The sequence below is a fragment of the Calypte anna genome, chromosome 1 (assembly GCF_003957555.1).
Source record: "Calypte anna isolate BGI_N300 chromosome 1, bCalAnn1_v1.p, whole genome shotgun sequence".
NCBI lineage: Eukaryota > Metazoa > Chordata > Aves > Apodiformes > Trochilidae > Calypte > Calypte anna.
This window is the reverse complement of record NC_044244.1, coordinates 145967812-145991742: the sequence shown is the minus strand read 5'-3', so window position 1 is coordinate 145991742 and position 23931 is coordinate 145967812. Positions and strand designations below refer to the sequence as shown.

The 23931-nt window shown below is 38.6% G+C and overlaps 1 protein-coding gene across 1 annotated transcript in view; it reads left to right on the top strand.

Annotated features, from left to right (window-relative positions):
- Positions 1-23931, top strand: part of PCCA (propionyl-CoA carboxylase subunit alpha) — a 276373-nt gene that overhangs the window by 194787 nt on the left and 57655 nt on the right. Inside the window, exons 20-21 of the mRNA XM_030446329.1 lie at positions 5323-5421; positions 19134-19187. Coding sequence (XP_030302189.1) covers positions 5323-5421; positions 19134-19187 — 153 coding nt within the window. The remainder of the gene's footprint in view (positions 1-5322; positions 5422-19133; positions 19188-23931) is intronic.

Here is a 23931-nt window from a genome sequence, read left to right as displayed (position 1 = left end):
ACTGGCAGACACAGTCTGAAGGACAGGAGGAAAAGCATATACAAGAAGGAGCTTAACTAATAAGAACTGCCAATACGGGAAATCTTTGTCTTTATTTGCATTTATGAATTCCAACATGTGAAGTATTATTTGGTTGATACTATTTCTTAATTTGGCAGAAATAATTCCCTTTTAATTCAAGGTACTTAAAGACAATGTGGGGGAGTTAGAAGAGATTGCATAGGAAGACCCAAGTCCTTCTGGCCTCCAGGTGGCTGGTAATTTTCATGATACAGAAGTGTGTTGTGGTTATTAGCTTTGGGAATATACAGAGAGATGCAAGATAGTTTTTGAGATCTGCTGACTGGTGAAGAGGGTTGTTTGGTTTTTTTATTTTTACATTGAGGACTAACAAAATATTTTACAAAATGGTTGGGGTTTCATGTGTCATGCTTTTAAAGGAAGCCTGAGTTTCATCGGCCCTATAAAAACTTCGCACTCATTCCAAAGCCTCCATGGGACTGGAGAGGAGATTGCATGAGAATTTAAGGAATTTTGTGAAAACTGTTTAGGAGCCAAAAGCTGCTTTGTCCACTGCAATTTGGTTTAGTCCGAGATCCCTGCAAGGTGTTACTGAATACTGTTGCCTACAGCTGGACTTTCTACTGCCTCACTATGCTATGAGTCTTCTGCCTGTCCCCTCTTCTGCAGAAGCAGCAAATACTTATCTATACCTGACTCATGAAAATGAAGATTATTTCTTTGCTGTTCTGACACGGGTGGGTGGTGTTCAGCAGGAATGGAGAAGAGGCATCTGCCTGAGACTTTTCCCAGAGGAGAGGACATCTTTGCTTTTTGTAGGTTTAAGGAAAGTCTTCAAATGTGTGTGCTACCTCACGTTTACAACAGTGTTGCTTGCTACCATTTTTCTTTTCTTGCAGGACAATTTTAAGGTTTCTTTTTATAGAGTTCTTGTGGCCCACTGGTGTGCCTTGGATTTACAGCTATAAATTAATGGTAGTTGAAGGTATTGGAGTGTATGACACTGAATATTTATGTATCTCTTGTGAGCAATAGTCCATTTTCCTGAAAGGCAGCATCTTCATGGCAGCTGTCTTGATCAAAGAAAGATTTCAGCAAGGCAGGCCTGCAGAGGATGACTTGTCTTTTGGTTGATCAGTTTGAAAGGTTGATCAGGGAAAGTCATCACTTATGCAAGTAGAATTAAGGGGTGTAAAGAACCAGGGTAGGGGTGGCATTACCCACTCGTTTAGAGTCAGGACTTAAACCCAACCCATCAGGTTAAAGTTGAGTTAAACACCGTGCAGGGAGGCAAAATTGCAATCACAGGTTTAAGCCAGCAGACTTAAGTTAGTCAGACTCAAGACTTTTCATTAAGAATTTCAGGCATAATATTTTGAAGCCTCAGGCAGGAAACAACTGCTCAAGCTGCCCTCCAGTCTCCTGGAAAACCACCTTCATTTCCAGGAGAAAAGAAGTGACATGTGCCAGATGTATGCGAGACTCTGCATTAGTAAATTAACAGGGCTATAACACTCAGGCTTGTGCTGCCTCCTTTAATTGCCTGACATGCATATAGAATGCCAAATGATGTTCTCTAAAGGAAACGGAATGCAGATTATGCTTTGCAGCTCTTTGCACTATTGGTTAGCTGGTATCTATCATGCTGAACATCAGGAACTCAGTCCACAAGAGGTGAAGGGGCTGCTACTTGTGTAGTTCAGGTACATGCCAGCAAAAGTCTGCAAAGTTGTGACAGTAGGGTAGGCTGTTGACCTTTTTCTAGCTTTGTGTCTTGGACTTGTCATTCTTATTTCTGAGACCTCATTTACAAAAGCTTTTGAATTGGAAATAGTGGTAGAGGAGGGCCGTGGCTGCTTTTATCTTTTATGCCCTTACTCAGGGACAATGCTATTTTAAAATAAAAAAAAAGCACCACCACCATGTCACATTGGTGTAGTGTAGCAACACCAATGGTTCAAACAACCATATTTACTATGGAGTAATTCCCCCACTCAACACAACACATTGTGCATATGCGTGTGTGGTCACACTTGGAACTGAGTAGTTAGGGATAAAGTTAGACTATATAGCTATGATGTAAAGGACAACATAGCCACTGCATGTGTGATTACCCTGGGATTCCTCCCTACAGTTCAAGTATTAATACATATTGAGTGATGATTCATTCCTGGCTGTTTTATGAGCACAGAAGTAAAATAAAATGGGAAACAGTCAATGTAACTCTTCAGTAGTCATCCCCATGTTCCCCTTCATCCCTCCCAAGACTAAAGCAAAAAGGCTCTGGTTTTATTGATGTATTTTTAAGGTTCTATTATATCCATTGCTAAACAAGGAATGAAGGCAAATGTAAACTTCTGAGAAGGTCTTTGAGCATCCTGTCTGTTCCCCTACTTCCACCAACTAACCTTGCTTGTCTGTTGGCTGCTGAGCTGCAGAAGGAAGATTTCTTCTGTTAGGTAAAGCACTGGGTTGATTTCAACCTCTATGGGTTTGTTCCTCTCTCCTCTGTTCCTGCTTTTCCCTTGTTTGTAGTGAAAATGATATGCTCACTACATAGTAAATCTCATTTAGGAAGAAATTCTTTATAGAGATGTAATCAGACATTGGAATGGGCTGCTGAGGGAGGTGGTGGTGGGGTGGTGGAGGATTTTTTTTCCCTGAGTGTCACACTCAGTGCCATGGTCTGGTAACCACAGTGGTAGTGGGTCAAGGGTTGGATTTGATGATCTCAGAGGCCCTTTCCAACCTGGCTGATTCTGTGACTGATTCTCTCAGTCCTTGGTCATTTTGTCTGATGGCTTCACTTCCTGGCTTTGATCTCCTGCAAGTTGAGGCAGAGGTGGCCAAGTTCCTTGGCATTCTCTTGGCTTCACATCATCTTCTCCAGTTGCATGTAGTGAGCCCCAGGTGAAAGCAGCCAAGAACCTGTAGCTCTGTTCTGTGAAGACTGCTGCAGTTTACTGGGCTGTGCATTAGTTCAAATGACACTGCCCTCTTGACCCTTGCACTATTCTTTCTTGAATGGAGAAAACATAGTGGAGGCAATATATTGTCTGCTGGTTTTTCTATTGCACAGAAGCAGTCATAGTGTTCCTAGAGTGCCATGGTTTGTTTAAACATACCATCTGACTGCTTGCTTCTTTTCTTTCAGGGTGTTTTTCATCAGAAATTTTGTTATAAAACCGTAAACTGGAGTCAGTGATGGGTAAACTTGTATAGACCCTTGTGAGGGATTTTAAACAGGTCATTTACGGCTGTGAGACACTGGGTTTATTTTTCTTTTGTTCATCTGTACAGTGATAAAAGAGCTGATGATTAAATAGAGTTTGCTGTGGAGCTATCAATTTGCATCGTGCAACTGGAACACCCTTCACTAGGACTAGAGGTGCCAGCTATAGATTTTCTGTGAGGCTGTGTGTAAAGCCTGCAGTACAACAAGCACAGTGTGCAGTTGAAGTTTTTCTGGTGTCCAGTGGCCTGGTGTGTTTTCATGTCATCTCCCCTCCTTCCCTGGAGAAACATGATAAATGGTGTTTTCAGCCTCAGGCTGTCGTGCAGGAAGGCTTTCTTTGGTGATAGCAATGGTGACAGACAGCTTTTTAAGTAACTGCCTTACCAAAGTTCAATTGCTAATCAAAGAGAGATGAGACACAGCACTGGATTTGCTTTTCTCCCTTTGGAAAGTCTTTTTCAAGTGTTTTTTTCTGCTCTCAGTAAAGAGAGTATTTGCTGATTCAGGTTTGCTGAGAAGCAGGCTGGGTTCACAAACTTGTTCCAGCTGCTATGCAGTGCTCTGGCAATGCAAACCAGCTGCAGGTCTGGTTTAATTCAAGCCAGGTTTATGGCTGGTTTGCATCACTTGAGCAGTGTAAAATACCTGAAGCATGCCAGCTAATCTGGCCTATTGGTGAACCATTACAAATGACTTGTTTTTCTTCATGTTCTTTACATGTAACTTTATTTGTATTTAAAGTCTGTAGGAACTGAGTAGATTGTATCAGTAAAAGACAGATTTTGTGTTCCAAAGTCTATAAAATTACAGGTTTTTTTAAGACAGAGCTTTTTCTTTGTAACTGAAAGAAAACTGTGAAATTACACGTTGCCCCTCTGCACTTCTCTGTTATGGATTTCTTTTTAAGTTACGCTAAGATTACAGTTGCCTTTTCTTCTTATAAGATGAAATTATGATTAGTCTGAGAACTAAAGGACTAGGCATCATAAGTTTTATTTTGCAAAATGTGGGCTCAGCTTTTATTCCAATTGCAGTAATTTTCCTCTCATTTTCTGCAAATGTATGCAGTATTAGTGTCATTAACAATATTGTCTGTAAGTTACAGATCAAAAATATTTTGGAGGTTTTGAGAGAGGAAGGAAATTAGCCAAACAAGATTTTTATTTTGTTTATGATAAAATATATAAGTGAAATCATATTTACCTACCTTGGATAGCATGATGAATATTCAAAACATACAAGTATTAATAATATATTATGCTGGTTCATGTATAATTGTTTTTCAGAATCCAGATCTTCCTCTGAGGCTTTTAATGTTGAATGTGTGATATGTGTTTTTAAACAGTATTATCAAATAGAAGAATGACAGAAGTGTCATTACAGCTATTCTAATCTACACTTTCTTCAGAACTCAGGATTTTTGCTTTTCAGTTAGAAGCATTTTTGTCAAGATTATGGGATGAATATTGTTGGTTGTTTTTTTTTTTAAATATCTTTCTGGATAAACTTATTGGCATTCAAGTCAGAAATTGTATTCAGGTGTACATTGGAAGAAAACATGTCAGAATTCACAAAGTTTTACTAGACTTTGAGGCAAAACACTGAAGAATTAATTACTGCCTCATATTAATTAAGATAACAATGCAAAACCCTTCATTAGAAGCATAGGAAAAGTTCTTCCTTGGTCCTTGGAGAGAATATTATATGCAAGCCCTGTTGTGTGGGTTGCAAGGTGTCACTGGAATTTATATGCATTACTTGTCTAATTGCAGTAAATGTAGCATGTCCAGATAGGTTTAAAAGTTGGATGGCTGTTTGTTACTTGCTGGAAATCACTTGAAACCTTGCTACTCAGAGGCAGCTGTTCACAGGTCCTTCACCTCTCCCCAGAGATATCTGGAAGACTCTGTTGTTGGACCCTGTCTTTTATGGCAGAAGCAGTAAACATGACAGGTTGTTTGGGAGCCATCTGTTTTAAAATGGTTGCTGCTTTGTATGCAGTAATGAACTTGGGATCAGTTTTCTGTCTGTCTTCATACTAACAGCCTTGTTTGGTGTCACAACAGGTGGAAGTTGATGGGATGAAACTAAACGTGACCAGCGAATGGAACCTGGCTTCACCCTTGCTGTCTGTCACCATTGATGGCACTCAGAGGACTATACAGGTAAGCTCACAAGTGCTTCATTTGTAGAGCTAGCCAGAAGCCTTTGGGTATACATTTAATTCTGATGGGTATAAACTTGCTGCATTGTAAAAACTGTGTTATATTGTGCAAATAGCACAGTCTCTCTGCTTTGACATCCAGAGCTTCAGTGGAGTGAACTTGTCTCAGTCACTTACTTAGAGTTTTGAATATCTTTCGTTTAAGGAGAAGTTGCTTATTTTAGACATAAATTTACCTTAGATTTTAGGAGCTCTCTTACTTAATGGTTGTGAGGAGGAGATACAGTTTTTTAATCGCTTAAAAATAAAGAACAGATTACTGTTTACAAAAAGGTGGGGTCCTGGAATAAAACTGCTGTCTTCCTCATATTTGGATTGGGTTTTTTCCCACTTTTGGGCCAATGCAGGTTGAAAGTTACAGGACTGTGTATCTCCCACGTGGCATGTTTTTATGTCTACCTTTTTGAAATACATTAAGTTCCATGACTTGAAAAGAAAAATGTAAAAAACATCCCAAACCTGTGTTCCTAAGAAAAGAGATCTAAAAAGATTAATATACATTGTTCCTTCTGATCACTAATGTGTTTGATAACTCCAAACAAAAGGCCTTTAACTGCCGTGCACATTTTCTGAAGGCAGTGCCAGTCAGGATTATGTATTTGTTGAGAAATCATTCATTCATAAATACCTATTGATCTGGAAAGTAGTTAAAGGAAACAAAGAAACTTTTCAGGTTTTGGAAGTGTTTTTCTATATGCAACATTAGCTGTTTATTTTGTATGTTGGCCAATGGCAGTCAGATTTCTGAGAATTTATAGTGAAATACGTGAATTTATTTTTTTTATTTTCACCTCTGGGTAATTACCCAAGTGGACAGTGACTGAACTTAAAAGCCTGCAACTTGAACATAAAAATATTCATTTCAAGGCTACATAGAATAAAAATGCAATTTTAATAACATTGCTAATTAAATTCTGGGCTTAAGTTTTGTAGATTTCTCAGAAGGTTAATGCAAGCTTCAGGCCTTGTTAATTTCTAAAATAATTTTGTATTCTAAAGTATATTTTTGTATTTTAATACCTTTTCATGTCACTCCTATTTTGTAAAGGAAATTCCTAATTTTGAGTAAAGAGTGCCTCATATACAAACATACAAAATCTGTCTACAAGAAAAGCATTACCTTTAGAACAGAACTGTACTCAAAGGGCCTGATTTTGAACTGTGTAACTCTACAGCTAAATACAGGTCTCTATATTAGTACTGGTATGTTAAATACTAGTATTTAAACTGGAATATAAAATTAGTTTCAAAAGTAATGGTCAGGAGATGTGAACATACTTTCTTCTAGGAGGAGAGCCAGCAACAGTGATGGTTGCAGTCCCTGAATATGAGAGAATTGGGTGAAATACTGCAGGGCTTGCTACAGCAACAAGCAGTGAGCTGGCTGTGTCATATTTATCCAACAGAATGTGGAATAAGCACAAATGTTGATTCTTTTTCAGATGTTATCTGTAAGCCTTGGCTTTCAGTAAAGAAACCCAGTCGCTTGAAAAGTTATTAATCTTTTAGTGTGTGCATGTAAATTTATGGGAACCTCAAACTTGACCTCTGATATCCACTCACTGGAATCTAAATTGGTTTTTTGGTTATGTGTTTCTCTAGACTTGCCCCGCTGCAAGAACCAAGTGTATTCCTCTAGGTCAATTTGTCTCCAAAAGCAATTGACCCCTGAGTCTTGAAGTATCTTCTTTCAGCAAGACTTAGCCCTAGAGCCATTTAAGCAACAAATATGGATGAATCGAATAATTCCAGCTGTGCTATATTAATTTTCAGCCAATCTAATTTCTTTTCATAGTTGTTTTCATTCTTCTAAATTTGCTCAACCAAATACAGTCTTTGTGAACATTATATTTCTTTGGTTTGATTTATGCACCTTCAGCCTGATCCTGCAGGCTGGCCCCAATCCAGCAAAGCACTTAAGCACAGGAACAAGAAATAAATAATTTTGAGATGTTTGAGTTTAAAATGTATTTATGTAAATTACAGTCTAGACATTCAGATTGTTGCATATCTGTCACACCTTTAAAAATAAGTAATTAAGTAACTGTATTTCCTCTGCTGAAGGCTCTCAATGTATATTCTGAGCAAAGCAGAGCACCAGCTCTGCCACAGCACGAAGGAGGCCTCCGAGTTTAAGAACCAGGGTTTCTAAAACTGTTTCTAGAGTATGGGACCTGGGAATACATCTGAGTGCCAGAGGAAGAGGTATATGCCCTGGTAACAGTCTGTGTAGGGCATATCAGGGCACAACGAGGATGTGTGGCAGCCCCCTCCCTCCTGCTTTTGTTTCCTTTGCAAGGAAGCCCATCTGTGAGCAGCAGATGGGCACTGCAGAGTGCCTGGCCAGGTCCCCAGATGATAGAGGGAACAGAACCCTGGGATATACTGCAGGTCCCTTTGGCTGTAGCATAAGGGCTCTGAAATCTTTGTGCTGCTTTGGATCACTGTGAAATCCATGGGATACTGTAGAAGGTGATGAAAACTTGGGATCATTTGAGCAAAAGATGTCTATGATGGAGTCTCCAGGGATGAGGGTGTGGGCAGACCCCATAGCATTTCTTGAAGTACTCGTATACCATCACGGGGTTTTGTTATCAGTAATTCCTCAGAAAATCCCAGTTTCTCAGCATTTTATCCACTGGACTCTACGTGTCATTTGGAGAGGCTGAATTTAATATACCATGAAGTGTAGGATTTTGTTCACCTAGTGAGTCAAATTTTTTGTGTGCAGAAATAGTTCACAAGAATGGTTTTCCCTACATTCACCATTCTGATGGCTCAGAATCTGACTTACTCTTACCTACTGGGAGTTTAGAATCTGCCTTTGCTTAAGATCAGAGAAATATCTACAGGCGTGTGGTTATTTCTTGAGGATTAAGATTTTATGGGATTGGCTGTTAAGTAACTGATAATTAATATTTAAAGTTCATTTATATATAAAGCATAATTTGAATATGATACAGCCTTTCAGGCAATGCTTTGAATAAAAATAATTTTTAAAAGAGGTGATTAATGATTCCACAGTGCAAGAGGGTGTTTGTTTAAATTGTGGAAAAGAACTGCGAGAACTCCAGTGGAAACTGGAAGGGAGAATGGTGGGTCACAGTGGTATCCTGGAAAGGAACAACAGTTAGAAGAAAGGTAGCAAGCATATTTTGGGGTAATAAGGGCATTTTTGTCTCTCTACCTCTGCTCCCATGGACAAGTAAGCTGCATTTCAGGAAGCCTTGTGTCTGCAGCAGTGATGGTCTATGACTTCTTAGCTTTTCCCCTACATATGAACTGGGAAGTGGGTGGGAGAAGAGAAGGGAATACACTGCATTTTCCATAGAGCTGGACATCTCTTTTTATTCTCTCATGTGAACCAGAATCCAAGGAGACCTGGAAATAAACCAATGAATACATGAAGTCGAGCAGATGGACTTGAACCTAACTGTAAGTCTATCTTTATTACAGTCAGGTTGCAAGTAGGTGCTTTTCATTGAGACACTGCACAGAAAGAGTATCTGTGGAGCAGATTGCCCAAGAAAAAGAGGCATGTAGGAGAACTTCAGTCCCTCCTTGCTTTGGCACTACTTCTGTTTGTGGCAATACCACACAGGCAAATTTTACAACTCCTTAGTGCTGTTACATGCTCTGCTTTCACTGATCCCATCATCAAGCACTTAACCCATCCTTACACACTGTTTACTTGCAGGCAGTTCCCTATAGCAAAAGGATCCTGAGCCAGAATAAATTAGTTGTCACTATCTTTTGCCAGCACTTTTATACCTCTTTGTCGTATCATGCACCCAGCCTTTCCACTGGCATATTGTCAGCCCACACTGGTTTCACAGCTTTGCTAACTTGCTGTAATGAAACCTCCCACCCACTAAAGGTAGTGCACGTGTTCTGCCTGAAAAACTCTTGATGACTTTTGGCAGCTTCAGCAAAGAAATTTTACAAGGCACTGGTGGTGCCTTCTCTTTGTATTTCCTGGCTTACAGAGGATTTGTCTGTGCTGAGCTGAAACTCTGTAAGATGTAGAGGCAACTCAATTGGACAAGGCCCTGAGCAGCTCAATATTACTTTGACATTAGCCTTGCTTTCAACAGGGAATATGACTACCTGATTTCCAGAGGTCCCTTCCAGCCTAACTGTTCTGTGACTCTGTTGGGCACACCAAATTCTGTGGTAAAAAGGATTTTAGCAGTCACAGCAAGGTATTATTAAGGGACTAATGGAGTAACTAAATGAGAACATGATCCTGTAAAGCTGCAATCATCAGTCTTGAGCTTCAGTTGTTCTTCTGAATGAAACAGATGAAGATTTATCAGTGGAGTTTTGTCTGCTTACAGAGGTAGGGGGAATTCAGTGATGGCATTGCTTATTATTTTTTCATTTAATGTATTGCATCAACAGTTGTAGCAGGAGGAGTTTGTCACATCCTGGCATATGACAAACTTATACTGATGCAATGTTTCTTTTTATTATTATTTTGGTTTATAAGAACAGCAAAAATGAAAATGCTGTAGGTTATGAAGCCTTTGTTCCTGGAAAATGTCTGACATTCTGGGAAATGTTTGACAGGGGAACAAAGCCTGTGCCCAAATATTCATTTCCTTCAGCCCTGTGGAGACTTTTTCCAAACGTGTGTAGTTTTTTTTTGAAGGATATTTTTTTTTTTACTGTTTTGAGATCTTGGATGTAATTTGTGATAACTTCAGCACACATTTTCTTAAACTCTGAAAATGATTTTGGGAAGCTTTAGCAAGCAGTGTATGTGAAGACTGCTTGATGGTCCATGTTTTAGTGCTCTGCTATTACTGCAGACACACTGCTGTCGTTTGCCCCTAATATCAGAGTTATTTTTGCTAGGTTGTCTCTAGAAGAGAGCCACATTTGTAAATAGGGCCAGACATTTGGATATACTGTCTGCAAATTGTTAAACTGTTGGGTAAGAAAAAGACAGAGTGTGAGCTCCAGCACCTAATTCTTCATGGCCCATTACAGGTTAACTGGTAGCTTGCTTCCTGGCTTTGTTTCAGCCTGTTCCAGTTATGGCTGCCCTAGACAAATCTGTATGACCAAGGTTTATCCCATGCTGTATAGATGCAAGCAATGGGACTGAGATAATCATTGCTGTCTTGCTTTGGGATGAAGCATCACTTCATGGTCCTCCTTTGTTTAGTAGTATAGAAACACAAATTGCCATGTTTTCCTGTTTGCTCGTCCAGTCGCAAACAAGTACTCAACTATCATGGCTCCACAGAATCAAAGAGTGGTTTGTGCTGGAAGGGACCTTGAAGATCATCTAGTTCCAACACACCTGCCATGAGCAGGGACACTTTCCACTAGACCAGGCTATTCAAAGCCCCATCCAACCTGGCCTTGAACATTTCCAGGGAGAGGGTATCTACAACTTCACTGGGCAATGTGTTTCAGTGTCCCACCACCCTCACACTAAAGAATTTCTTCCTTACGTCTAATCTAAATCTGCCCTCTTCCAGTTTGAAACCACTGCCCCTCATCACTATGTGCTCTAGTCACAGAAATCGCAGAGTGTTAGGGGGTTGGAAGGGGCCTTGAAAGATCATCGAGCCCAACGCCCCTGCCAGAGCAGGATCACAGAGAGCAGGTCACACAGGAACATGTCCAGGTGGGGTTTGAATGTCTACAGAGAAGGAAACTCCACAATGTCACTGGGCAGCCTGTGCCAGTGCTCTGTCACCCTCACAGAGAAAAAGCTTTTCCTTATGCTTACACAAAACCTCTTGCATCCATTACCTCTTGCCCTATCAATAGTCATCACTGAGAAGAGCCTGGCTCCATCCTCCTGAACTCACCCTTTACATATTTACAAACGTTGATGAGGTTACCCCTCATTCTTCTCCAAGCTGAAGAGCCCCAGCTCCCTCAGCCTTTCCTCATAAGAGAGTTGTTCCACTCCCTTCAGCATCTTTGTGGCTCTGTGCTGGACTCTCTCAAGCAGTTCCCTGTCCTTCTGGAACTCGGGGGCCCAGGAGATGCAACCTCACTGGGGCAGAGTAGAGGAGGAGGAGGAGAACCTCTCTGGACCTATTAACCACACCCCTTCTGATGCACCCCAAAATGCCATTGGTCTTCTATTAAACAGTTCCTCCCCAGCTTTCCTGTTAGACTCCCTTCAGGTACTGGAAGGTTGTTCAGACTCTACAGTCTCCCTGGAGCTTTCTCTTTTCCCAGCTGAACACCCCTAACTCTCTCAGCCTGTCCTCACAGGAGAGGCAGAAGATAAATACAAAAACCTATTGCATACTTGCAGTATGTCACTTCTGGTTGGTAATGTCTGGGGAGGGGAGGAAAACCATGTGAGCAAGGGAAAAAAAAGAGAAACTCTTGGCATGGAAGCTTTACCAGGAGACTTTGAAGTGGTGCTGCATTTTGGAGGATAGATACTGAGGGCCTGGCGCCATCTTTAGCAAACAGCATCGCTGCCCTTGTGAGTGGAGGGGGATCCTTCCCTCAGGACCAGACACAGAAGCAGAGAAAAGTCATGTTAGAAGGAATTCTAGAACTTCACCAACATATGTGAGTAAATGCTCATCTCCTAGGTGTACTTGGAAAGACCTGTATGATCTGCTCTAGATAATTATGAAATAGTTCAGGTTGCTGAATTCAGTTTGTGGAAGATGGTGTACAAGATTAGTAATTGTACCACTTAAGTTTCATTGTTTGATCATGGGTCATCTGGGGTAGGATTAAGACTTCCTTTATTTCCAAGGGTTGTAGGGAAAGGGAAGGTGTATAGCAGCTGGCCTTCTGGCTGCTTTGTGCTCTAATTGCTAGTAACATATATTAAAACAAATGTTACTATTATGTCTTAATTGACATGAGTATTCATTAAAAATTTTTAAAATTACTGTTTTTTTAAAAGAACTCAGTGCACATATACCTGTACAATAGCAGCATGACTAGCTTCTGGGTAATCAAACCTTTAAAAATATCAGATATCCTTTACTATTATACCAGAGGATTTGTATTAGTGTCTGCTTTAAATAGCAAGTCTCTGAATTTCATGAGCAGTCTACAATTTGTGTGAAATCAGTTTAACTCAAGGCTGGCTCCACGCTCTTGTCCATGGTTTGAATGGAGAACGTGTTAAGGGAAGGGGGAAATTTAAGATACAAGGGCATGAAATTACAGATTATTGCAGCCTGTTTTTTTGTTGTTGTTTTTTGTTTGGTTGGTTTGTTGGTTTTTTTTGTTTGGTTTTTTGTTTCAGTTTTTTGTTTGTTTTTTAATTGAGCAGCAGAAGCACATATTGCCACCTTTATTCATTCTTTCATGAAAATTATTATTTTTTTTTTCCAGCCAGGAAAGATCAGCTGCTGCTATTCCCAGTCAATCCCTTTTGAGCTTACTGTCCCCTTTTTAGAGAGAGGTCTCCCACAGTAATGCTGTCTCTCTTTCTTTAACCTAATGGAGTTAGCATCCTGTGCAACTCAAGTGGTTAATCAAATAATGTTAGTTGTCATGGTATTTTATGCCATATTTTTTTCCAAAGGAACTATGAATTTTCATGACAGGCAGTATTCAGAATGAATAACTGCAATGATCAAAAATACCACTAAAGTCCAAAGCATTGTATTCAGTTGTTGACAGACCAAGCTTTATTATGTCTAAGCCTTGAAAGACAAGAAATGGGGTTTTTTTGAGTATGGTACCACATTCAGAGAGTAAAGGGGAAGGAAGAGGAGGATACCAAAGAGGGAGAAAGGATTGTGGATCCTGCAAAGAACCTGTCTCAGAGCAGTCATATGCATTATCAAATCTAGAATTACATGGCAGTGTATTACACGCATCTTGTCCACCTACAAGAGCGAAGCATACTGTAGCATGCCAATACAGGGGTAAAGAATCTGAAAGTCTTAGTCTTGGTGTGTTCTAATGTAATAACAGCAAAAATTGACATGCTCACAGGGAGAACTAAACTCTTCATTATTGTAAATCATTGCAAATAGCTGGAAATGTGGAGTAAATGACTTAGATTCATTATTTACCAACACCAAGCAAACAGTCTTTCCTATGGATTTTCTGGGGGGTGGTTGGGGTTTTTTTTTGTGTGTGTGTGTGTGTGTGTGTGTGTTTAGGAAGCACATGGGCATTCCTGGAAGGTTCCCTTTGTACAGAAAATAGAGATACTGCAGTAGCATAATATTAAAACACATGCATGTCTAAAGCTTGGCGAAAAAAAAGCAGAAAGAGTTATTGACACTGGATATCACCTAAGAAAATATTGGGAAGGATCTCTGTTTCTATTTTTCTGTTTATAGGAAGTCAGAAATTCCCAAGGCATCTACTCTAATTAAATCCCAGGCATTCAGAGAATGGTAGTTCTTTTAAAAGTAATAATATGCTGCCTCAACCTCTTTTAAAGGTGCAGGTGCAGTTTCTCTATGTGGATTGATGACCTGTAACCCATTCACACTTTGTTTAGCATCCGTATTTGTACTATTTAGGAATGGATTACATTTAGTCCCTAGAAAAGGTCTGATAGCTTGCAACAGGTGTTGGGGAGGCAAATATTTCATCATCCTGGCAGGACCCTTTTAAAAGATAAAAACTGCCTCAGCACAGAACCATTTACACCAGTCCCAGATATCTTTCATGTGTCAAGACTTGCCAGGACTTGATCATCTCATTCACCACTGGGTGAATACTGCCCTTATAAGAACCTGGGAAATGCAGATGTGCTCTGAGGAAGAAGAGCTAACTGAGGATTCATTTGCTGTAAAATATGATCTAAAACTGGTCATGGCTAGGGTTAGAGTAGTGCACAAAATCAAACTAAGATTCCATTTGTAGTTTAATGCGCTTACGAGTAGGAAAGCATGGTAACAAAAGTAGAGTGATTCTATAAGTGGAAGGGCTTGTGAGGCTGCACACATCTGAACATATAGTCCAATGTAGTCTTCAGCATACTAGAAGCTTGGTCACATTGCTAGTCTGGGATTGCATCCCTAAACTGGGATTTTGCACAGTGGAAACGGAGTACTGAAAGTAAGTTCTGCTTCCTGCAAAAGTTCTAGGAGGAGAGGGAAAAGGAGATTATTAAAGTCAAACCAATACTCACGTGTTGACAAAAAGATGACTTCATGGTTTCACAGCTACTTCTGCAGCTTTCTCCAGCCAGCCATGGGACTCCAAAGATGGGAGTGACATAGGTGGGTGGGGGAGCTTTCCAGATGTCTAAGCATCCTCATATATACAAAATCTCATAGATGAGGTACTACCAGATAAATCTGCTATGACTTTACAAGGTAAAATATTGTGTTTTTTCCCCTGGCTTCCCTATCATGGGTATAATTTGTTCATTAGTTAAAGCTGTCTGAGGATTATTCTAGCCCGTTGGTTGAATTTTCAAGAATTTCTAAATATTGCCCCCAAAGTAGATAGCGTTCTTTATTTGAAATTCATTTCATAAGATGTTCAGAATTTCTGGGAATGAGCAGCTGAGGCGAAGCAACAGGGGCAGTGAGAACTACTGCATTATGAAAAACAGCACCATGCTGAAAAACTGCAGTGTTTCACTCAATATTTTATGTATAATCTACAGGTTTTCTGGGCTTGTTGTTTTGTTGTTGTTCTGTGCAGTCCTACACTTGTTGTTTGACTATCTATGTAGTCATGCTATGGCTTGAAAAGGTAACAAAAAGGCTGGCTAAGTGACAATCTTTACGTTTTCCATTAACAAATGGTCTCCAGCTTAACTTTCAAATAAATGCAGCATATGGTAATTTATATGGGAAATTCACCAGTGCATATTAATTTTGACTTGACACATTGCTTTTTCATTTGTTTGCAAAGCAAAAAAAGTGCTTTTGGTCTGTTGGAGTTTTTGTTTCGGTATCACTCCTTCCCTGAAGCTGCTCTGGAGGTAGCTTGGAGAGCCTTAGATAACAGAAGATTTGTGGGAAATACTCTGAGATCTTGTTGTTTAGTAATGTGTATGTTGATTTAGAATCTCCTTCAGTAATATATTTTTTATATTTGAGCTTCTTTACCCTTCTTCATGTGAAAGCTGTTACAATTTTTTGTCTCCAGTGCTTGTCCACTGCAGGCTTAATGTGCAAAGTTGACTGTAGCCCTACTGCATCTTACCATGAATAGATCATTGATACCCAACTATGTGGAAATAATTTTCTATGGCAAAGCAGAAGAATTTAAAGTCATATCACACTAGCCTCTGGTAATTTACTGGGATTAACAGATTAAAATGGTTGTTCGTGAAATTACTGTGATACAGCATACACAGGATAGAGGAGGAAATTTTTGTATGACTGTATACACTTGTCTATTTTTACATGAATGCATAAGAATTTTGTTTATATATATATGTATATCATATGTGGAATATTGCATACTGTAACCTGTGTGTGTAGAATACAGCTAATATTTTTGTAACACACCCATTTTATAGCTTTCAGACTGCAGATGTATTTTTTTAGTTATTTTTTTTCCAAATTTGATTTAACTTGTTACTTTCTCATAAGGCCAACCCCTCCCCCTAAAAAAAAAAACCCAAACAACTCTAAACTCATATTATGCTGACTAAATTAGTCTGAAACTGTCAGCTGAATCAACCAGAGTAGCATTGGTTATATCTAAGTTCACACAATTGATGTCAACAGTGTAATTTTGCTCTAGTGGCAGTCAAACTTAGAGTGTTGTTTTATCATTCTTCAGACAGTAGACTTCCCTTGCTTTAAGGTGTAAACCTCCTAGTAAATAATTTGCAATTTATTAGGACAACAATGACAATGTGTATAATTAACTATTCTCTTTTGTTACCTCTATTTGATTACTTTCCTGCTATCACGTGCAACATGAAACCATCTATTATGAGGTATAGAATATGTAAATATCTAACTTTACTAGAGAAATTGGAGACTGGTCCTTTTTCTAAAGAGGTGGAAAATAAAAGAATAATTGTTAACCGTGTCCTTTCATTTTCTTGAAAACATCAATTACATTTACAAATCCCAGAAACACAAGCCCACCAGTGGAACAGAAATAACTCGTTTCAATATGCTTCAAAAAATCTAATCACATCTAACAGCTGAAATTTATTTACAGCTGTAATTTGAAACATTAATTATGATAATGTGCTGACTTCTTTTGTAACATGGTTCTCAAAAGACTGGCAGTTCGCTTTTTGGCCTTGATGTAATGTATGTTTTCTGACTTACAGAATTTCTCTACCTTTCTTTCATGTTTTCAGGTTTGTTGTTTTTTTCTTTTAAATATACCCAAAAGAGAAATTTCTTTTTCTCCTCTGTTTGTTGACTATTTTCCTCACCTTCTTCATGGTTGTTTTTTATTTCCTCACTGGCTGTTAATTCAAGAGATGAATTTTAGTGCTTATACTGACTCTTAGTGCTATCAAAACCTGAACGTAATGCTTTGTATTTTGGATGCAGCAAACAGTGGGGTTTTACTATACTGCGCTTCAACAGCAGCAGAGCAAGAAAAAGACTGCTTGTATCTTAGTCTTTTTGTAAGACTAGCTTTAGAAGGTGCTTCTTGATATATGTATGGATTTGGATTTATTAAATTGCTTATGAAATAGTTTTTGAAAGGGCTTGGTTGTTGCTATGCTGTCTTGTTTAGTTCTGAGTGAAAAAAAATCTGTGTGAGGAAATACTTTAATGGTCTGGTTTTCAGTTGTGAAAAATAAGTCAAGTTGTCAAGATACCTGGCTTTACTCTGAAAGCCTTTAAAGCAAATTACAAAAGGGGTCTATTTTTCTTTGTTTTGTTTTGTTTTTTAAGTTGTGTTTTTCTGTGTGCCAGGGAGATTAGCCAAAAAAATGGAATTTTTATTAGGACATGAAAAGGTCTCTAATGACCCTTGAAAGCGGACAAAAGGGTAGCACAATAAGTGACAGAACTCTAACGAGGGTGGAGGGCATTCCAGGAAAAAAAGAAATTAAATCCTTTAATTTTTTTCAGCTTGCCATTTTCTGACAGCTTATCAAGTGGTTGGGACTTGTTTGTTTTGGCATGCAGTTCATTCATTGTAGGCTGCCGGTACTTTGTTCTTCTTTGTGGTTTCCAAAACCTGATTGTGTTTATCCTAGACTGTGGGAAAAGTGTATATTCCTGTTTCCTTTATAAAAGTAAACGTCAGATTTTGTATGAAATTTTATTTCCCATATTTTCCATTCCATTAATCATTATTGTTGAAATATGTCAGGTTTTGGCACATCATCCTTTGTTTTCATATGATTGTACAGATTGCAGTGTCAGTGTGTGACCTGTTAAGTCAGAAAATAAGCATGTTTGGGCTGTAGTAATTATTACTTTATAAAGTGTAGCTGAGGAACATGCACCATTATTGAAAAGGGATCAGGGTTTAATTTGTTGCTATTGAAATTGTTTTGGGGGATATCTAACTGTTGTTGTATATAGCACTTCCTCACTTAGTCTAGGGAAGACAAGACTAAAGGCAACCATGGCAATGGCCCTTCGTGTATGTATTAGGAAGCTGTAAAAAGAAAGGAATAGTGTTTTGCTTGTCTGTGATGAAAAAGGAGCATTAACATGCTGCAGTTGCAGTATGGTTATTTTAGTCAGATATTAGGAGAAGATAAGGATGCTGAATACTGGGATAAATTGCTTAGGGAGACTGTGAAATCTCTGCAGTGGAAAGATTTTAAAAATGTATTAGACAAATTGTTTGGGATTGACACAAGTGTGTTTTGATTCTAGCATGGGTACTAGACTAGTAGATCTCTAAAGATGATTTGTAGTCCTGTTCCTAGGATTTGTTGTCTTTAAAGTTCTGAGGATCTCTGTGCAGCTTCTTGTTGGCAATTTGTATTCACCTTCTCCAATCTGTGCTTCTGTACTTGCATGTACACCTGGCATCCTGTAAATTTTAAAGCTGTGTTCCCTGACTAGGGCCCTGATTTTGGGTCTGTATGTGCTGTAACTTAACAGAAGGAAGAAAAAGGGAGAGAAACAGTTTTGTGTTGAAGGAGGTGATGATTCACAAGAAGAAAGGATTCTTTATGTATTTTGCATATGTAGATTATGGATAATACTGTGTTAAATCAGTAGCATATTTTCTTTGGCTTTGTCTGGTGTCTTACTGACATTGTAATATTTGAAGACTGTTTAATAACTTCAATCAACTCCTGAACCACAGTAGGTGACCAGACATTTCATAAGGTCATTTTTTTTTTCCTGTTTTCAAAGTAGCATCATTGGAGGTTTGCATTTTAAAAAGAGATTAAAATGTCTCTCATTAGGAGAGAATGAAGATAATACTGAATGTGAGTAACAGGAATACAGAATCATTTAGAGGCGGCAGAAGCCTCATTATTCATCACAGTCATCTTTCTGCAAGCCCAAGGTTGTTCTGTATTGTACTTGGCCATATATGTTTTGATTGTTCTTTAAAAATAAATTTTATTGAGTTGACTGGAGAAAAACCAAAATTTGAGCTGAAGTAGAGACAAGACATCTCGTATTAAACCTGTTGAAGGAAATGATTTATTTTACCTGTTTTGTGTATAGATTTGTGTACTCAGTTGGTTTTGATTACTTCAGAGTGATGTGAAGCACAGAAAACAGAGCAGTTTCAAATTTTGTAGATGCTTCTAATCACTTTTTACATCTTTTTTTTCAGCGACTTTCTCGGACTGCCTCTGGAGATACAAGCATCCAGTTTCTAGGCACAGTGGTAAGAGTGTACAACTTACCTAGAGTTATGTTGGTAGAATAATAGAATGCAAACAGAAAAAAGGTAAATTACCGTGGCAGCATATTTACACTTGTATTTGTGAGGGTTGTGGAAATATTCTGAGTTTAACAGTTGAATTCAGGTAAATTTCTGAAGCTAACTTCCAAGGCACTGTGCACATAATCTGCATTCCATATTTCAGTTGATTCAAGTCTGCCTCTGTTACCTTTACAAGGGATTTGAGAGTAACTCGTTGTAGAATTGTAAGCTCCTGGCAACTCCTCCACTCTTCCCCACGACTTCTGATCCACTTTTGACCTCAACTTTCTGATCTCTGTTACTTCACCACACCCTGTACCCTCACATCCCAGAATCGGGTCAGTAACTATCTTACAAAAAGACTATTTAATAATGCAAAGTGTTCTTTTTTCTCACTCTAACCAGATGCAGAAGTTCTGCAGTTCTCCCAGATCTTGTTTGCTGGAGAGAAGTATCCTTAAAATCCTACTTTGACTTTATATCATTAGGCACGTAATAATAAAAGAGATTATTTGTTTTCATCCGTTGTTGTTTGGAGCAGTTATGTATAAAATACAATCTAAAGTGTTGTGTTAGTTGGTGGATGCTTATAAACATATGTAATTGAAACAGCTTCCAGTTCCATGATTTGCATGGTTACAATGCACTCATTGAGCTTTTCCATGTTCTTTATACACATAAAAATAGCTCAGAAAATGAGATGGAATTGGAGTATCCTCTGAAGTAGTTTGTCCTGATTGCTGCCAACAGGTTTCCCTATAGTGACATTAACAGAGAAAAGCATAGGAATGGAATCTTCCCTTTAGGATTTACTCCTGACATTTGTGTGCACTAAATGTACTGGACACAAGTAGACTGTGTATGTTAATGGTTTTATTCTACTTACTTGTAACTAGTTCTACAAGCCATTTTTCTGGGAGATATAACAGCATAAACTTTTACCAAGAATGCCTGCAGACTTGTATATTGGGTTTTAGAGATAAAAAGTACCCCTGATTTTCTTTGCCGCTATAAAAATATCTCTGTGTATGCATACACATTTATTTGTCTTACTCAGTATCAAGCAGAGTAGCCTTTATGAACAGGACATAAAAAATAAGTTTTGTTCTGCACTGTTGTGTTTATAGTGATGCCTCAGCTCTGGACTTGCATCCTGCGTGTGTGAAATTGCTGCTGGATGACTGATCTGGTAGTGTTTGTGTGAGAAGAAAATAATTCCTCCAAGTATATTAGATGTAAACACCAATGCAGCTTGATAGTACTGAAAAGATGTTAATTGATCCCTAGTAAGTGGGTGCTGTAGCAGAGGAATTCTGACCAAGTGCATTTAGTGATATTAAAATTAAATTTGTTGGTAAATTAGATATGAAAACATTTCATATTGTTATGTTAGAAATGCCCCAGAGTCTCCCAGACTAGAATTGTGCTGGGCCTTATGCAACATCAAAAGACAACAAAATAGACAGTACAGTATTGATGTGCTTTTATCTTGAAAAAAATTGGTGATGAAACAGGATTGCAATAATCTTACTGACTAGCTCATGTGTGTTTATTGGAACCTAATTATTTTGGGTAATCAAGTATGTGATTACAACTAAAAGTCTCAAGAGGACTAAGCAGAAAGGCCTGTAGTACTCTATCCACCATTTCTTATTTAATCTAAATTATGCACATGTCTTGCTGATCAAGCCCAGAGAGAGAACTTCAGCAGGCAGAGAAGCAATAATGAATGCTGCTTCTTGGGTTTTTCTCAGATACCAGTTCTCCCACAGAATCTGAGCCAGAGTCTGCACCTGTGTTCCTATCAGTTCCTCTAGCCTTTTCCTTTTCCCAAAGTCCTTTATTTAATTTGTCTTTTGCTTCTTTATCATTCTTGTACTCTTCTGGTTTCAAGTTAATAAACTCACCTTGAGTAATGAGAGGGAAGGATGGGTTTTCCTTACAATTGTGTTCCCTACAAGTTGCCTATGTATGTAGATACACAGTGTATGTGTGTGTACCTAAATGTAAATGTTGAGACAAAGGAAAGAATATCATCTTAATGAAGGTCCTAGAAATATATTTTGGGTTTACTGTTTTGTATCTCTTACGAAATGTTTGCTAACATAAAGTGCAATCAAGATAATAAATATTTGAAAGGTATATTTAGCATCAAAAAACTCTTGGTTGCTCATTATTATTATAATGTATTGTTATCAGTATAATGAACAGTTTGTGAAATTATTGTTCTGCTCTTTTAATTTGTAGTAAAAAACATGAGGGATAACTTTGAGCATTCTATATTACTTTTGGCAGGGGCAAGTTTTGATGGCACTTCAGTGGTGTCAGGCTGTGTGATGCTACTGAGTGTGCACACCACTAACCTGTCCATCAGACCATATTTTTAGAACCAGCTGATCAGAAACACAGCTCCCTGGCTTGTCTGGAGGGCATCAGCTTTGATAAATGACTACACTTGATTTTTTGACGTTGGACAATAAAAATAATTCCCTGTTAAAGGCATCCTTGCTGTCCCAGTTAGCTAGGTGAAGGACAGAAAAAACTACTTTGCAGCAGAAAGGCAACAGTTCAATATGAAGTCTGCTGCATACTGTATGGTAAACATGTGAACAGTAGGGCAAATGTCTCTCTTAGTGTAGCAGTTGTGTTCTGTTGTTTTGGAGGACAAAATCACCTTACCCCAGTGAAGTCATATCTTTAGGTGCACACTGTTAGCATCATTTGGAGGTCTGCATGTAATCATAATAGCATTTTTGTTTCTAATCATGAGTAGAAATTCTTTGCTACTTGAGCATTTCTCTTAGAATTGTAGTGGCATTAGATAATTGTTTTTTTCTGAATTTTTTTTTTTTTTTTTGCTAGGAGGTAATGAGTCTCGCATCTGATATAGGACTTGTGCTATTGGAGGAAATACAGTAAAGTTTCTACCCAAGGAAGAAGCAACTTTACATACTTTATATAGCTCTAAGAAATGATTGGTGAATGGAAAACTACCCTGATTTGTTTTAATTTTCGTGCATTGATGACTTTTTAAGTCCTAATTTAAATTATTTCAGAACAGATCATGGGTTATTATTGCTGTAATTGAGACTTTTGTTCATTGTTCCTCTCTGGTGGGCATGACTAGATACCATGTGCTGATGAAGTCCTGCTATTCTGCTATTTTAAGCTAGGCTTATTTAGATAGTGTATTTATTAACAGCATTATCATAACACCAGAGGATCTTAATGGTACTGTATATTGTACAGAGAAAAAGGAAACAAGATAATACATGCTTCAGATTAATGTGCAAAACTGCTGAAAAGCTGAGTACTAGGAAAACCAAAAGCAGTCTTGTGGGCTATCTCCTCTGTGTAGGGAGCTTAAGGAAGTAGGTTTATAGTCAACAGAGATCTTCAGAAAAATCTTCAGATCTGAAGCTTCAGCCTCTGCAGTGCAAAAGTCTGTGCATTTGAGCATTATTTTCAGAGCACCAAAGCCCACCCTTCGTTCCTCTTTTTCCAGTTAACTTCAGGTTTGTCATGTCTCTTGTAGTTTCACTTTCTGTTGTCTGAGGTGAGGGGAATGTTTTTCCCTGGCTCACTGATGACCCTGGTCATTTGCTGGCTATTCACATGTCTGTCAGCTGAACTTCAGCAATGAAATAGGTCTGGCCAGACAGCCTCTAGCACCAAGGAAGCTTCAAATGTACAGGGAACTGCTCATCATTCATGCCATTTCTTTCATCTTTTCTGACATCAGAGCCTCAGGAATGAGAAAAACAGTTCCTTCTTTCCTCTGAGGAAGGATGACAGGACATACGTGTGGCAGATAGTAGTCATGTTGCTCAGCATGTTACTTGACAGTGTTCCTTCAGCAGGGAACACGAAGTAGAAACCTGAGTGGAAATGAGCGGAATTGAGCACAATTGCTCCGGATTAAGAGTCAAGCAATCTTTAGCTGCTTCTGAGTTTCCTAGCACTTTTTTCTTGGTTCAGCCTTCTCAGTGGACGTTTTTCCACTGATCCAGTTTCATCCCTGATGGAGTGCTTTTTGCCGCCTCCAGTTTACAAACCAACATTTTGCTGTGGAGGCTTATGCACTCATATGCTTACTATTAGCCTGTTAATGCTGTGCTTGCTGTTCTTCAGCCCTTTTGTAGACCCATTTAAAGTATTCCACTGCTGTGACCAGATCTGGAAACTCCAGATTGAGAACACTGGATTTACAAAAACTCTCACTGCTGATTCCCCTTCCTGCTCTCTCCTGCCATGCCTTGGCTGCTTTTCCAGCAACAGCAAACTTCCAGCTTTCTGTCCTATTACTAAAGCTTGCAAATTGTTCTGGAACTTTTCAATCTGTATATAATCTCATCAGCTTCCAGACAGCTTCCTCCTTTTTCTTTCTCCCTGCATTGTTACTAAGGCCAATTAAATAGTGATAAAGATGGAAGTTTTGACAGTATGAGTCTGATTTAGCTCGCAATGACAAACGTTTAACAACCTGCTTCTTTCACCCTTACAAATCATTGCAGTTCTTAACAGATTTTCTTTCTTTCTGTATGTGACACCTCTGAAACTAGATACTAAAGATCTATGCAGGCTTTCAAGCATTGGTTGAAAACCTGCAGGGGTTACAAAGGTTGCATTATTGCAGTATGTAGAGAATTAACCACAAGAAAATAAATACAATCCAGTAAGTGTTTATTTTGCAAACTAATGTCTT